A 14,806-nucleotide genomic window follows, 5' to 3' on the forward strand; every position below is an offset into this window, starting at 1 on the left:
GGAACTCTGCGCAGCCCACGTATAAAAAACTAAATGAAATGAAATGGTTTACTGTATGTATACCATGTGTCATTTCATGTCAGGTTTTGTAATGACTTTACAGAAGCCGGCAATTGATTTAGTTGCTATTATGCTATGTAGAACTCTATGAACTATAAATATATATATGTGTGTCTCAATGATACGTATATATATATATAATATATGTATTCTATGTGTATATAGCTATTCTATCTATTCTTCATTAAACATATCAGTGTGATTTTACTGTATTGCAAAATGAATTGCCGGCTTTTGTTAAAGGACACCAGTGCGTATTTCTCACAAGTCGCACTTGTGGTCGTGTGTAATCCGATTTTTTTCTTGCACTCATAGACTTGCATTGGCGAGTCTTGGCTGAGAATCGGTGACAATCGCAGCATGCTGCGATTTTCTCTGCCCGATTAAAACAGGCAAGAAAAAATCGGATGATGGGAGCTGACACATAGATTAACATTGGGACGAGTGCAATGCGATTTGTTATGGCATAGCACTCGTCCGTTTTTCTCGCTAGTGTGACTCCAGCCTAATACACATATCCATCTCAACTGACAGTCCTTCTGAGGACTAATAGCTGCATAGATATCAGTGCTAGGCAGGTAGGCAGTGTATGTGGAGACTGCAGTGCATTCAGCAATAGGGTCCATTCCAGTTCTGTCTGCTGCTGCTGCCTATCACAAATATTTGTAGACATAGCCGCAGATATCAGGGGCCAGGAATCATTTTTGTTATATAATCCTAATTATTAGCTTTAAAAAGCAATCCAAAGAACACCATTTTTATGCTCCATTTGCTTGTTGGCACTGCAGAAGGCAGCCAGATCCTTTCCATATTACATTCGTAAAAAAAAACAGCTATTTTAAGTAAACTGGGGTCTTGTCCGCCACATGGATCGCATATCCGTGCGGTCAAAATTGCACCATTTCAAGCCTCAATTTAAATTTTGTTGCACTGTCTCAGGCAAGTTATTACTGAAAAAAAATAGCTACCTACAGGGCAGATATTTTACACTGGGTTTTGTCCACCACACAGATTGCATATCAGTGCAGTCGAAATTGTGCCATTTCAGGCAACAAGTAAAATTTTGTTGTGGTATCTTAGGGAAGTTATTGACACCAGTTTGCTGAGAAAAAAATAGTTACTTACAAGTCAAATATTTTAAATTGGGGTTTTCCCTCAAACGGATCACATATACACTCGCTCCAAATTCAGCCATTTATAGTGAATGTGGAAAATATTGTACTCCATTTAAAATGGGCAAGCTGCATGGCAAGAGACGGGGAAGTGGACGTGATGGTGATGGTGCATGCAGAGGCCGAGGCTGAAATTGTGCCACAACAAGCGCCCACATCTTCTCGCCTGACCTTCCTGTCCCAATTACTTGGGGACCGCAGCATTACACCACAATTGAACCCAGAGCAGTGTCAAAAGGTTATTGGTTGGATAGCGGATAATACTTCCAGTCAGTTTGCCGCCAACACCACCCTGTCTTCTACATGGTCAAGTTTGAGTAGCCATGAGTCAGGACCGCATATTCCTCACCCTGATCCATCTTCCTCCCACCATGCTGAGTGCGCAGAGACAACTGATCCCACACTTGGACTCTCCGAAGAGCTGTTCACTTTTCCATTTATAGATTTTGGCCTCTCGCCCAGTCCACTTGAAGTGGGCAAGAGGAGATCACATGTAGTGATGCCCAAATATTTGAGCAGCCACGGTCACACAAAGGCAACGGTGGGAAAGTATTACAAGAGGTGGACAATGATGAGACTCAATTGCCAGAAAGGAGAAAAACTAACTCATGATGTAAAAAAGAAAACCAGGATTAATGGACATTTGTATATAAAAAAAACACTAAAATAAAAACAAAAATGTGTATAATAAAATAAGCCTTTATTGTAAATTTTGGCCAGACAACAACAGCAGCAATAGAAAGATATATATAAAAACATATAAATAATGTATAAATTGGCAAAAAAGACCACACAATTTATTAATTATCAAGTATCCATACTTATAATAATTTCACCACTGTACAGACAAGAATTGTTCAAATAAGGCATATATAATAGTCCCCATGTAGAGCAGCAGAAAAACGTAAAATAATGAGTGCAATAAATGGTGAAGTGATAAAAAATATATAAATAAAATAATGGAATAATCAAATACAGATCACTACACCAATAAAAATGTGAAAATCACTAATAAAAAATGTGTGTGCGTGTATGTGTAAACCAATATTAGTGAATGATACAAAAATTACTGTGAAATATATATATACGTATATACATATATATATACTGAAAAACTAAAGTGAAAACACTCAAAATAGTGAGGAATGAATGCAAAAAATAAAAACAAAAAATAATAAATGCTGAACTCACATGGAAAATACTGAAAAAATACAATAGCGCTGTATGGAATTTACATAGCTATATATTAAAATACATTATATAAAAAATGTTCCTTAAATAGTGATGCACTTGTGTAATTAATAACTAATATATTTTTTCAGTATTTTCCATGTGAGTTCAGCATTTATTATTTTTTGTTTTTATTTTTTGCATTCATTCCTCACTATTTTGAGTGTTTTCACTTTAGTTTTTCAGTATATATATATATATATATTTTTTTTTTTTTTTCACAGTAATTTTTGTATCATTCACTAATAGTGGTTTACACATGCACGCACACACATTTTTTATTAGTGATTTTCACATTTTTATTGGTGTAGTGATCTGTATTTGATTATTCCATTATTTTATTTACCGTATATGTTTTTTATCACTTCACCATTTATTGCACTCATTATTTTATGTTTTTCTGCTGCTCTACATGGGGACTATTATATATGCCTTATTTGAACAATTCTTGTCTGTACAGTGGTGAAATTATTATAAGTATGGATACTTGATAATTAATAAATTGTGCTGTCTTTTTTGCCAATTTATACATTATTTATATGTTTTTATATATATCTTTCTATTGCTGTTGTTGTTGTCTAGCCAAAATGTACAATAAAGGCTTATTTTATTATACACATTTTTGTTTTTATTTTAGTGTTTTTTCATATACAAATGTCCATTAATCCTGGTTTTCTTTTCTAAATCATGAGTTAGTTTTTCTCCTTATGTATACCGGATGGTCTGCCATCCACTTTTGAAAGAAACACATCGGTCACTCATTAAATTATATTTTGTTGTATATTATTGATTCATTGTACATTGCTGTTGTTTCTTTTTTCTCTTCAATTGCCAGAAAGTCAGGAGGAGGACAAGGGTGCAGAAGGACGAGGTGGTGGATGATATAGTAACTGACCCAAGCTGGCATGAGGACATGCACAGCGAGGACAGCAACACATAGGGGGATGGAGGCGTAGCACCTGAACAATCAGGAAGAAGCAGTGTGGAGGCCGCAAACAGAAAGCGGGCAACCGTTCCCTGTAACACCAACACGATGGAAGTTGCCAGTCCAACTATTAGGTCTTTCCGAGTCTGGTTGCTTTTTAAAGACTCTGCCAATAGCCCCACAGAGGTCATTTGCACCACCTGCCATGCCAGCATCAGCAGGGAAGCAAAGCTACCAGCCTGGCCACCACCAGCATGATTAGGCACATGGTAGCAAAGCACCCGACTTTGTGGGCCAAACCCCAGGGTCTATGAACAGTGTCTGCGAGCGACACCATTGCTTCTTCCACTGTTGTGTGTGCAAGCCAATCCCCTGTCCATGGTGCATGGAAAGATACTTCCTGCCCTGCACCTGTCATTGCACACACTCGACTAGCACCATCATCAAGCAATTCCATGTCCTTGTGATAGCGCATTGTCCAGTTGTCCATACCCCATTCCTTGGAACGCAAGCGCAAATATGCAGCCAACGCCCCACAGGCCACACTACTAAGATGGATGCTTTCTGCAACCTGATGGAGGCGGCCATCCCTCAGTACTCGGTTTCCAGACGCCACTATTTCTACTGGTGTACCGTCCCTGCATTACACAAATATGTGTAACACAACAATAGCCATGCCCTCAACAATGCAGTTACTGGGAAAGTCCACCTAACCACAGACACATGGACAAGTACTTGTGGGCAGGGATGTTACATCTCACTGATGGCACACTGGGTTAACATAGTGGAAGCCGGGACCCAGTTGGACCTTAGGATGGAACACGTCCTCCTGACGCCGAGGATTATGGGCCCTACATCAATCAGGGTTGCCCCCACAGTCTACAGCTCCTGCACCTCATCCTCCACCTCCTCCTCCTCTTCAGCCTCCATCTCCGAAACGATCACATCAGTCACAAGCTGGAAGTACTGCAGCACTGCCTCAGCCAAGCGGCAACAGGCTGTGCTGAAGCTAATATGCTTAGGTGACAAAGCACACAATGCATTCCGGGGATCAACCTGGGCAACCAAAGTCTGTACGGGCCTTGGCAGGGAGTGCACAAACCGGTCCATCACCGCCTGTTCTACCAGCTGCGCAGACGTAGAGGACTCTGGCTGCAGCCACTTGTGGACCAGGTGCAACACATAAAGCATTTGGCAGCACAATGGTTTGTCCTGGTGATATGCCCAACGGTGAACCCGCTGTGCCCTGAGAGTCATTGTTATCCCCAAGCGTGCATGAATCTCTAATTTTAGCTTGCCATACTCTTTAGCATCCTTCAAAGCTAAATCATAGTATGCATTCTGGGGTTCCACCGTCAAGTATGGCACCAGTACTTCTGCCCTCTGCGCTAGCAGGAGTTTCTCCCTCTCGGCAACCCTTTCAAACACCGTCAGGAAAGCCACAACATTGCATTTCTCCATTGTAGATTCTTCAGCCTCAACAATGCAGTTCTCCACTGCACGTTGTTAAGCTTCAACACTGCAATTCTCCATTGCAGGTTCTTCAGGCTTAACACTGCAATTCTCCACTCCCGGGTCTTCAGGTTCAACACTGCAATTCTCCACTGCACGGGTCTTCAGGTTCAAGACTGCAATTCTCCCCTGCTGGGTCTTCAGGCTCAACACTGCAATTCTCCACTGCACGTTCTTTGGCCTCAACATTGCAAATCTCTGTAAGTGTAGGTCAGGACTGTAGTCGTGACAAGAGACACTGAAGCATCTGTGTCCCGACCTTTCCTCACAGAAAACTGTATTCCTCTTCTCAGCGTACCTGCATCTCCAGGTTCAGGCCCCCCAGGGCACTTCCCAGGAGGCGATGGTCTCTCTTCTAGGTGACCCTCAGTAATGGAGACACTGTCCAGGATAACTTGAACATTCTCTTTACATAATACTTCACACATAGCATCCACTGTTGGCACATCATGAAATTCATTTGTCTCCTCATCTTTCCCTGCTTTGCTATTGCTTCTGTGTGGCACAGTCAGGACCGGACCGTCTTAGACTGCTCCCCAGTTCCTTCCTGGCCTAACCTCGCAATGATGACAATTCCTTCTGCCCATTTCGCCCCAGGCTCAAAATTATCAGTCACCCGGTTTGGTTGCCTCTGGTAAAGCATCCGGCTCATCAGTACCATTCTCGTCTAAGCTCCAACTTCCTTCAACTCCTCACTCCAACTGACTCCTGCCCTAAAGGCGACTGCCCAGGCTATGAGTCACCACATCTTTTTCCTTCTGTACTGGCCCACTGCAATGATGCACAGTGGCCATGGATAATGTGGGTTGCAGCTATTAAATGTTGGGTGGCTGCTGAGCCGTCCTGGGCCTAGAGTCCATATGGACACTTCGGGCACCCTGGCCCTGTCTGACTAAACTTCCCTAAGACATGCCGCTTACCACCAGGCAGCCCCTCCTACATTAACTCCCTATAACCTTACTATGAACTATGCCATTAGTGCACACTAGTATGCCCCCATCTAGTGGTTCCCACAAGTACTACAGTTACCCTAGTTACAAAGAACTGCAAACACTATAATGCCCCCCTCTATTGTCCAAAGAGTGCAATAGACTTTCCCTACCAAATGAACATAAATATAATACTCAATAACACGTATAGGAATGCAACATCATTTACAAAGGTATACAAGCAATGGTAAAACATACGAATGTGGCAGTACCAAAAATGTGAGCTGTAATACATATTGCTATGTAGCAGTACCACAAATATTAATATAGACATTACAAACATTAGCACACTAAGAACAATTAAAAGAAGGGGAGCAAGGCGGTAATTCTATCTCACCCCCTTACATATCCACTGCAGGTTCTTCAACCTCAACACTGCAATTCTCCACTGCCGGGTATTCAGCCTTAAAGGGAACCTGTCACCCCCCAGGCATTTTTAAGTAAAAGAGCCACCTTGTGCAGCACTAATGCTGCATTCTGTCAAAGTGGCTCTTTTATTTAGCGTCCCTTCCACCGCAGATTTAAGCGTTTTTAAAATTTGTCAGATATACCCGGAGTTTGTTCAGTGGACAGGTCTTTCCCCCTCGAACACAGACGCCTCACATCCATCAGTCATGTCCTCCTTCAGTCTTTGCTCCGCCTCCTCAGCGTTCATTTCAAATCCTGGCACCTGCGCTGTACTATATTTTCTTGGGCATGCGCAGTTAGCGATGCCCGTGCTCTGACATCACATCATGTCCTTTCTATCGCGCCTGCGTGGGCGCGCAGCCAGAGATCCTGCCCCGCAGTCTCTTCTGATTTATTCACACTGCGGGGCTGGGAATCTTGGGCATGCGCAGTAGTTCTCTGCGGCTCTCCCTCAAATCCCTTCGCATCTTTCCTACTGTGCAGCGTCATAGGAATCGTCAGCTCATCACTACTTCCTATGAATCTGCACAAAAGGAAAGAGGCGGAGGGATTTGAGGGAGAGTCACAGAGAACTACTGCTCATGCCCAAGATTCCCAGCCCCGCAGTGTGAATAAATCAGAAGAGACTGCAGGGCACGTGTCCACGCAGGCACGATAGAAAGGACATGATGTGATGTCAGAGCATGGGCAGCGCTAACTGCACATGCCCAAGAAAATATAGTACAGCGCAGGCACCAGGATTTGAAGTGAATGCTGAGGAGGTGGAGCAAAGACTGAAGGAGGACATGACTGATGGATGTGAGGTGTCTGTGTCCAAGGGGGAAAGACCTGCCCACCGGACAAACTCCAGGTACATCTGACAAATTTTAAAAATGCTTATTTCTGTGGTGGAAGGGACGCTAAATAAAAGAGCCACATTGACAGAATGCAGCATTAGTGCTGCACAAGGTGGCTCTTTTACTTAAAAATGCCTGGGGGGGTGACAGGTTCCCTTTAACACTGCAATTCTCCACTGCCAGGTCTTTAGCCTAAACACTGCAATGCTCCACTGCAGGTTCTTCAGGTTCAATACTGCAATTCTCCAATGCAGGTTCTTCAGTCCAAATTTGGAGCACACCTTAAATTCACTGCATAGGCAAATAGTATGGGAGTACCAACTTCCTAATAATGGCAACATTGCTTTCAGGTAGCTCTCCTGTACATCTCTTCAAAGGGTTATTGTGGTGAATCCAAATTTGGGGCAGGTGTTGCATACACTGCACAGGCAAACAGTATGGGAGTACCAACTTCCTAACAGAGGGAACATTGCTTTCAGGTGATCATCCTGTAGGTGTATTCAAAGGGTTATTGGTGTACGGCCAAATTTAGAGCAGGTGTTGCATTCACTGCATAGACAAACAGTATGGAAGGACCAATTTCCTAATAATGGGAACAATGCTTTCAGGTGGCCATCCTGTACATATCTTCAAATGGGTATTGGGGTGCATCTAAATTTGATGCAGGGCAGGCCTTGCATTCACTGCATAGGCAAACAGTATGAGAGTACCAACTTCATAATAATGAGAACATTGATTTCAGGAGGCCCTCCTGTACGTCTCTTCAAAGGGGTATTGGGGTGTGTCCAAATTTTGGTCAGCCCTGCCATTCACTGCATATGCAATAAGAGTATAGGAGACCCACTGTTTAATAATGGGAACAACAAAGCATAGTAGGCTGATGGATGAATAGTAAAGGCCGCCTGATGCCCCCCAAAAAATAGGCTTTGTCCCTCCTTGGTAAATGAAACAGGATGTGTCTGATGATGTGTCATACACCACATGGCCAGATAATGTTGTAAAATGTTAAAATGGCATTTCCCAGTGAATGCATTTGTCTTGGTTGAAAGCAATGCAAAAGTTGAAAAACGCATCACAAACGGCTACGTGTGAATATAGCCCAAGTGGTGGAGGAGCATTTTTGTTTTGGGTTATTTAATTTGCCTTATATACAAGTCATTACCCTGGAAAAGATGTTCCTTAACATATTTCACAGGGAAATCCATTTTGGTTTCGTTTTTTTGTATGTTTTATTGTGAGTCTGCAAAAGTGGCGCAATACTCTGACAACATTGTTCACAGCAGTGACCTGCGAGTCAGAATTGCTTCCAGGGGTCTTCCCCATGCCGTTCCAATGTAATCTGAGCACTGTTCTCATCAATCTCTGCAATTTTTAGTCCACCTGCAAACCGCCGAGGGGGGGCTGGAAAAATGCTCGAGTTTCCCATAGACTTACATTGGGCTCTTTGCTCGGGTCGAGCACCTGAGCATTCCAATTTGCTCGACCCGAGCAACGAGCATCCAAGCATTCTAGTGCTCGCTCATCACTATTCGTCGTGCATAAGCTGCCATTTTTCTTGACAGTGCAGGACAATGTGCTACTAAGAATGATGAACTTTTGGGAAACCTGAAAGATTATTGTATCTGATGAATAGGCGTTTTGCTCATACATCGTTGTCAGCCTGTTTAGACTGCACGATTATATAGAAGCAAGCATTCCTAGGTACACTTGCTTGCTGATATGAATTCAATGCAAATGGACCATAAAAGAGTTGTCCACTCTTCAGGCAACCCCATGTCAATGATTATTTACCCCAGTAAAATAATAACACCTATACTCACCTTTGGTGTGGGGGCACTTCCATCGGTGTCAGCACAGGCTCTCCCGGGGTCGCTGATTGACCCCAGTCATGGTGTGACATAATGTCACATGAGCCCCGAGAGAGCAAGTGCTGACACCGCTGGAACAGACTCGGCACCAGAGGTCAGTATAGGTGTTATTTTTTTACTTGTTGGAAACATATTAATTAAGAATGGATTGTCCAAGTAGTTGACAACCCCTCAAAATATAATGCCTGTAAAAATACTACAGTCCTCTGAAACCCAAAGCCAAACATAAAGAAAATGTGTTGATCTGTCTAACGTCTTGGTTCCAAACATCTGATCATTTGACATCTAAACTTGACTTAACACTTTCTAGATCTATAGTTTACATTTCATACACTTAATTACAGGGAACTATGGTGCTTCCGATCCTGACCTCTGTTCTGAAAGACTCCAAACTATTTAAGAATCCAGATGAATTTGATCCAGGACATTTTCTCAATGAAAAGGGCTCCTTTAAGAAAAGTGATGCATTTATGCCATTCTCTGCAGGTAAGAGATATTGTTCACCTCAGATCGTTTCAAAGGTAACGCTGACTACAAATATCATTTACTATACAAGTTCTTTGTGAATGGATTGTTAGTGCTCATTTGTGACCACTGCTCCATTCACTTCCATAGGTTTATAGAAGTATTAGTGCACATACACTATGTGACCATCAATCTTACACAATAGAATGCAGTGAGACTCCTAAAATTTGGAAAGGGGATTTGACTTTCATAGAATAAATTTAGTGTGATTCGAATTTGTTACAAGGTCGTTAAAAAAAATAATATTTCTTATACTCACCTGTTATGATTGAGTCACCGTAGGAGGCAAAAACAGAAATGCTAGCTAAGTCCAGAAAACCAGAGAGGTTGGCAGCTATCGGATTGCAGACCCCTGAACCTATCAACATAACTAGCAGTAGCCGTGGGGGGTTCCTACGATGCCCTAGACCCCTCGATCACAGCTGGAGGACTAAATAGCCTAAAGACAGAAAGGGAAATCTAAACTGCCCCAGAGCAGACCCCAAAGCAAAAGGCAGCCCCCCACATATAATGACGGTGAAGAAAGAAGAAAGAACACAACACAGACAGAAAGATAGACTGAGCAAAGACGGTGCCCAAGCTAACTAGATAGGAAAGGACAGGAAGGCTGCTGTCTGCAATCCGTGAAAAACCCTATGAAAATATGAGCCAACAGACTGACAGTGAAAAAGGCCCTGAAGACGCTAGGCTTCAAAAAGACTATGTCAGTACTCAGGAATATTCTGAAGACAGAGCAACAGGCAAAAGGAGATTCAGCTCACCCCAGCAGGGAATGGCAGAATCCAGAAAAGCAGGGCAAACAAAAACAAAACACAAATGCTAAAAGGCAAAGCAGAAAACTTAGCTTTAGAGGAGCAGGAATCAGACTGTTCTCCTAGAAGTCCACAGAGAAATCACCAGCAGGGCAGAAGGGCGTCGGCAGCCTTATATCCAGTCCGTGACTCCACTCAGCCAGTCATCATCATTAGGCTCAGGTGCCTGATAATCAGGCTCATTACCTTCCTTTACCAGAATAGGGAGTTCACCAGACCTCAGTGACGAAGGGGAAAATGAACTCACAACACTCACCTCATCACATTGTAAATATCAAGATATCGTTATGTTCAAACTTCTATTACCTGGAGGTAGATACAGTTGTGGCCAAAAGTATTGATACCCCTGCAATTCTGTCAGATAATACTCAGTTTCTTCCTGAAAATGATTGCAAACACAAATAATTTGGTATTATTATCTTCATTTAATTTGTCTTAAATGAAAAAAACACAAAAGAGTATGAAGCAAAAAGCAAAACATTGATCATTTCACACAAAACTCCAAAAATGGGCCAGACAAAAGTATTGGCACCCTCAGCCTAATACTTGGTTGCACAACCTTTAGCCAAAATAACTGCGACCAACCGCTTCCGGTAACCATCATTGAGTTTCTTACAATGCTCTGCTGGAATTTTAGACCATTCTTCTTTGGCAAACTGCTCCAGGTCCCTGATATTTCAAGGGTGCCTTCTCCAAACTGCCATTTTTAGATCTCTCCACAGGTGTTCTATGGGATTCAGGTCTGGACTCATTGCTGGCCACCTTAGAAGTCTCCAGTGCTTTCTCTCAAACCATTTTCTAGTGCTTTTTGAAGTGTGTTTTGGGTCATTGTCATGCTGGAAGACCCATGACCTCTGAGGGAGACCCAGCTTTCTGACATTGGGCCCTACATTATGCTGCAAAATTTGTTGGTAGTCTTCAGACTTCATATGCCATGCACACGGTCAAGCAGTCCAGTGCCAGAGGCAGCAAAGCAACCCCAAAACATCAGGGAACCTCCGCCATGTTTGACTGTAGGGACCGTGTTTTTTCTTTGAATGCTTCTTTTTTTCTCCTGTAAACTCTATGTTGATGCCTTTGCCCAAAAAGCTCTACTTTTGTCTCATCTGACCAGAGAACATTCTTCCAAAATGTTTTAGGCTTTTTCAGGTAAGTTTTGTCAAACTCCAGCCTGGCATTTTTATGTCTTGGGGTAAGAAGTGGGGTCTTCCTGGGTCTCCTACCATACAGTACCTTTTCATTCAGACGCCGACGGATAGTACGGGTTGACACTGTTTTACCCTCGGACTGCAGGGCAGCTTGAACTTGTTTGGATGTTAGTCGAGGTTCTTTATCCAAAATCCGCTCAATCTTGCGTTGAAATCTCTTGTCAATTTTTCTTTTCCGTCCACATCTAGGGAGGTTAGCCACAGTGCCATGGGCTTTAAACTTCTTGATGACACTGCGCATGATAGACACAGGAGCATTCATGTCTTTGGAGATGGACTTGTAGCCTTGAGATTGCTCATGTTTCCTCACAATTTTGTTTCTCAATTCCTCAGACAGTTCTTTGGTCTTCTTTCTTTTCTCCATGCTCAATGTGGTACACACAAGGACACAGGACAGAGGTTGAGTCAACTTTAATCCATGTCAACTGGCTGCAAGTGTGATTTAGTTATTGCCAACACCTGTTAAGTGCCACAGGTAAGTTACAGGAGCTGTTAATTACACAAATTAGAGAAGCATCACATGATTTTTCGAACAGTGCCAATACTTTTGTCCACCCTCTTTTTTATGTTTGGTGTGGAATTACATCCAATTTGGCTTTAGGACAATTCTTTTTGTGTTTTTTCATTTAAGATAAATTAAATGAAGATAATAATACCAAAGAATTTGTGTTTGCAATCATTTTCAGGAAGAAACTGAGTATTATCTGACAGAATTGCAGGGGTGTCAATGCTTTTGGCTGTAGCTTATGAGGGTAGGTCCTACTAATAGATACCCTTTATTTTGGTGTTCTGAAAAGGATAGGTACTTAATATGGCCTCATCGATCGTCTAGTCTTATATATCAAGTCTAATTTTCTTATTTATTTAATAAATTAATTAAGAGGTCTGCGTTCTTTAATGAATCAGAAACATCATACCCTAACAGACCTTCTAATCAAGATCAGGGCCTTAGTGTAATACAGAATGTCTCATACATGCTTTGCTTGTTGACCTTAGAATGATAACAGTTGGCAAGTAGATATTCATTAGGAATAAATCCGGAAAGTGAGAATAGAAAACTGCTCCTCGTTTGACATACAGTACATTAAACCTGACCATAAGTGTCCAGTTCCCCTGCAGTGTCCCCATAGAGGGAAAAAAGCATTGCATTCCAATTGAAAGCACAATTCATTCTGGATTTTTGTGATACTAACAGGTGACTTACAGCTTTTATATTCAGTCAAAATTTCCTTAAAAGGCAAGCAAAAAAAAATTTCTAACCCACACAAGTTTAGGTTTAGCTTAATTTCCATTCTGTTTTCCCAGGCAAACGCATGTGTTTGGGAGAAGGCCTGGCTCGCATGGAGCTCTTCCTCTTTCTAACCACCATACTGCAGAAGTTCACCTTGGAGCCCACTGTAGACCGAAAAAATCTGAGCATAAGACCCGAGCCCAACACCAATGCTTCAAGACCTCAGTCCTACCAGATGAATGTTGTTCCTCGTTTCTGAGCTGAAGACTAATGTCTTGCCTAAAGGAAATATACAAGTTCTAGAACTTACAAAATAAGACAGCTGCTCTAATATTGGAATAATATAAAATAATAAAACATTACAAAGACTTTATTGCACAAAAAAATCATACATATTCCTTTTATTTAGTTTTTAATGGTCATTCCAGCGACAAATTTTAGGCCACGCTCCCAACCACACCCATTTCACAGCTAGTCACACCCATGTCCATGCCCCAACGGCACCCATTTAGCACTGATAATCACACTGACTGGCACTGAGGGCACAGTGGTTGGCATTATGGGCACAGTGGCTGGTACTGTGGACACACTGACTGGTACTGACTGAGGAAAAGAAAGAAAGAAAGAACAGTGAAAGAAAAAAGAAAACAGAGAAATAAAAAAAGAAAAGAGAAAGAAAGAACAGAGAGCAAAAGAAAGAAAAACATGGAGAGAACAGAGAAAGAAAGAAAGAAAGAAAGAACAGAGAAAGAAAGAACATAGAGAGAAAGGAAGAACAGAGAGAGAGAGAAAGAGGGGAAAGAAAGAAAGAGAACAGAGAGTGAAAGAAAGAGCAGAGAGAGGGAAAACAGAGAGAAAGAAAGGAGAGAGAGAGAAAGAAAGAACGAACAGAGAGCAAAAGAAAGAACAGAGAGAGAAAGAAAGAGGGGAAGAAAGAAAGAACAAAGAGAGTGAAAGAAAGAATGAACAGAGAGAGAAATAAATAAAGAACAGAGAGAGAAAGAATGAAAGAGGTGAAAGAAAGAAAGAAAGAACAGAGAGATAGAGAGAAAGAAAGGGGAAAAAAGAAGGAACAGAGAGAGACAGAGAGAAAGAAAAAGAACACAGAGAGAAAAAGAACAGAGAGAAAGAAAGAAAAAAGAAAGAACAGAGAGAGAAAGAAGAAAGAACAGAGAGAGAGAAAGAAAGAGGGGAAAGAAAGAAAGAGGGGAAAGAAAAAGCAGTAAGAGAAAGAAAGAACAGAGAGCAAAAGAAAGAACAGAGAGAGAAAAAATAGGGAAAAGAAAGAACAGAGAGAGAAAAAGAACAGAGAGAGAGAGAAAGGGAAAAGAAAGAAAGAAAGAAAGAAAGGAGAAAGAAAGAAAGAAAGAAAGAAAGGAGAAAGAAAGAAAGAACAGAGAGAGAGGAAGAAAGTGAAAGAAAAAGAACAGAGAGAGAAAGAAAGTAAGATAGAAAGAGGGAAAGAAAAAAAGAACAGAGAGAAACAAAGAGGGGAAATAAATAACAGATAAAGAAAGAAAGAAAGAAAAAAGAAAGAAAGACAGAACAGAGAGGTAGAGAGAAAGAAAGATAATGAAAAAGAAAAAGAACAGAGAGAGAGAGAGAAAGAACAGAGAAGGAAAGAAAGTAAGCTAGAAAGAAAGAGGGGAAAGAAAGAACAGAGAGAGAAAGAAAGAAAGAAAGAAAGAAAGAGAAAAAGAACACAGAGAGAAAAAACAGAGAGAGAGAAAGAAAAAAGAAAGAAAGAACAGAGAGAAAAATAGGGGAAAGAAAGAGCAGAGAAAGAAAGAAAAAAGGAAAGAAAGAACATAGAGAAAAAGAAAGGACAGAGAGAGAAAGGAAGAACAGAGAGAGAAAGAAAGAACAGAGAGAGAAAGAAAGAATAGAGAGAGAGAAAGAAAGAAAGAGCAGAGAGGAAGAAAGAACAGAGAATGAAAGAAAGAATGGAAAGAAAGAACAAAGAGAGAGAAAGAAAGGGGAAAGAAAGAAAGGACAGAGAGAAAGAAAGAACAGAGACAGAGAAAAAGGGG

General features: G+C 41.5%; 1 protein-coding gene across 1 annotated transcript in view; it reads left to right on the top strand.

Annotated features, from left to right (window-relative positions):
• Positions 1-13,162, top strand: part of LOC141052020 (cytochrome P450 2C8-like) — a 29,734-nt gene extending 16,572 nt beyond the window's left edge. Inside the window, exons 6-7 of the mRNA XM_073549192.1 lie at positions 9,345-9,486; positions 12,851-13,162. Coding sequence (XP_073405293.1) covers positions 9,345-9,486; positions 12,851-13,035 — 327 coding nt within the window. The 3' untranslated portion in view covers positions 13,036-13,162. The remainder of the gene's footprint in view (positions 1-9,344; positions 9,487-12,850) is intronic.
• The last annotated feature ends 1,644 nt before the right edge of the window (positions 13,163-14,806 follow it).

The sequence above is a fragment of the Dendrobates tinctorius genome, unplaced genomic scaffold, assembly GCF_039654945.1.
Source record: "Dendrobates tinctorius isolate UK_male_01 unplaced genomic scaffold, ASM3965494v1 ptg000158l, whole genome shotgun sequence".
Lineage (NCBI taxonomy): Eukaryota > Metazoa > Chordata > Amphibia > Anura > Dendrobatidae > Dendrobates > Dendrobates tinctorius.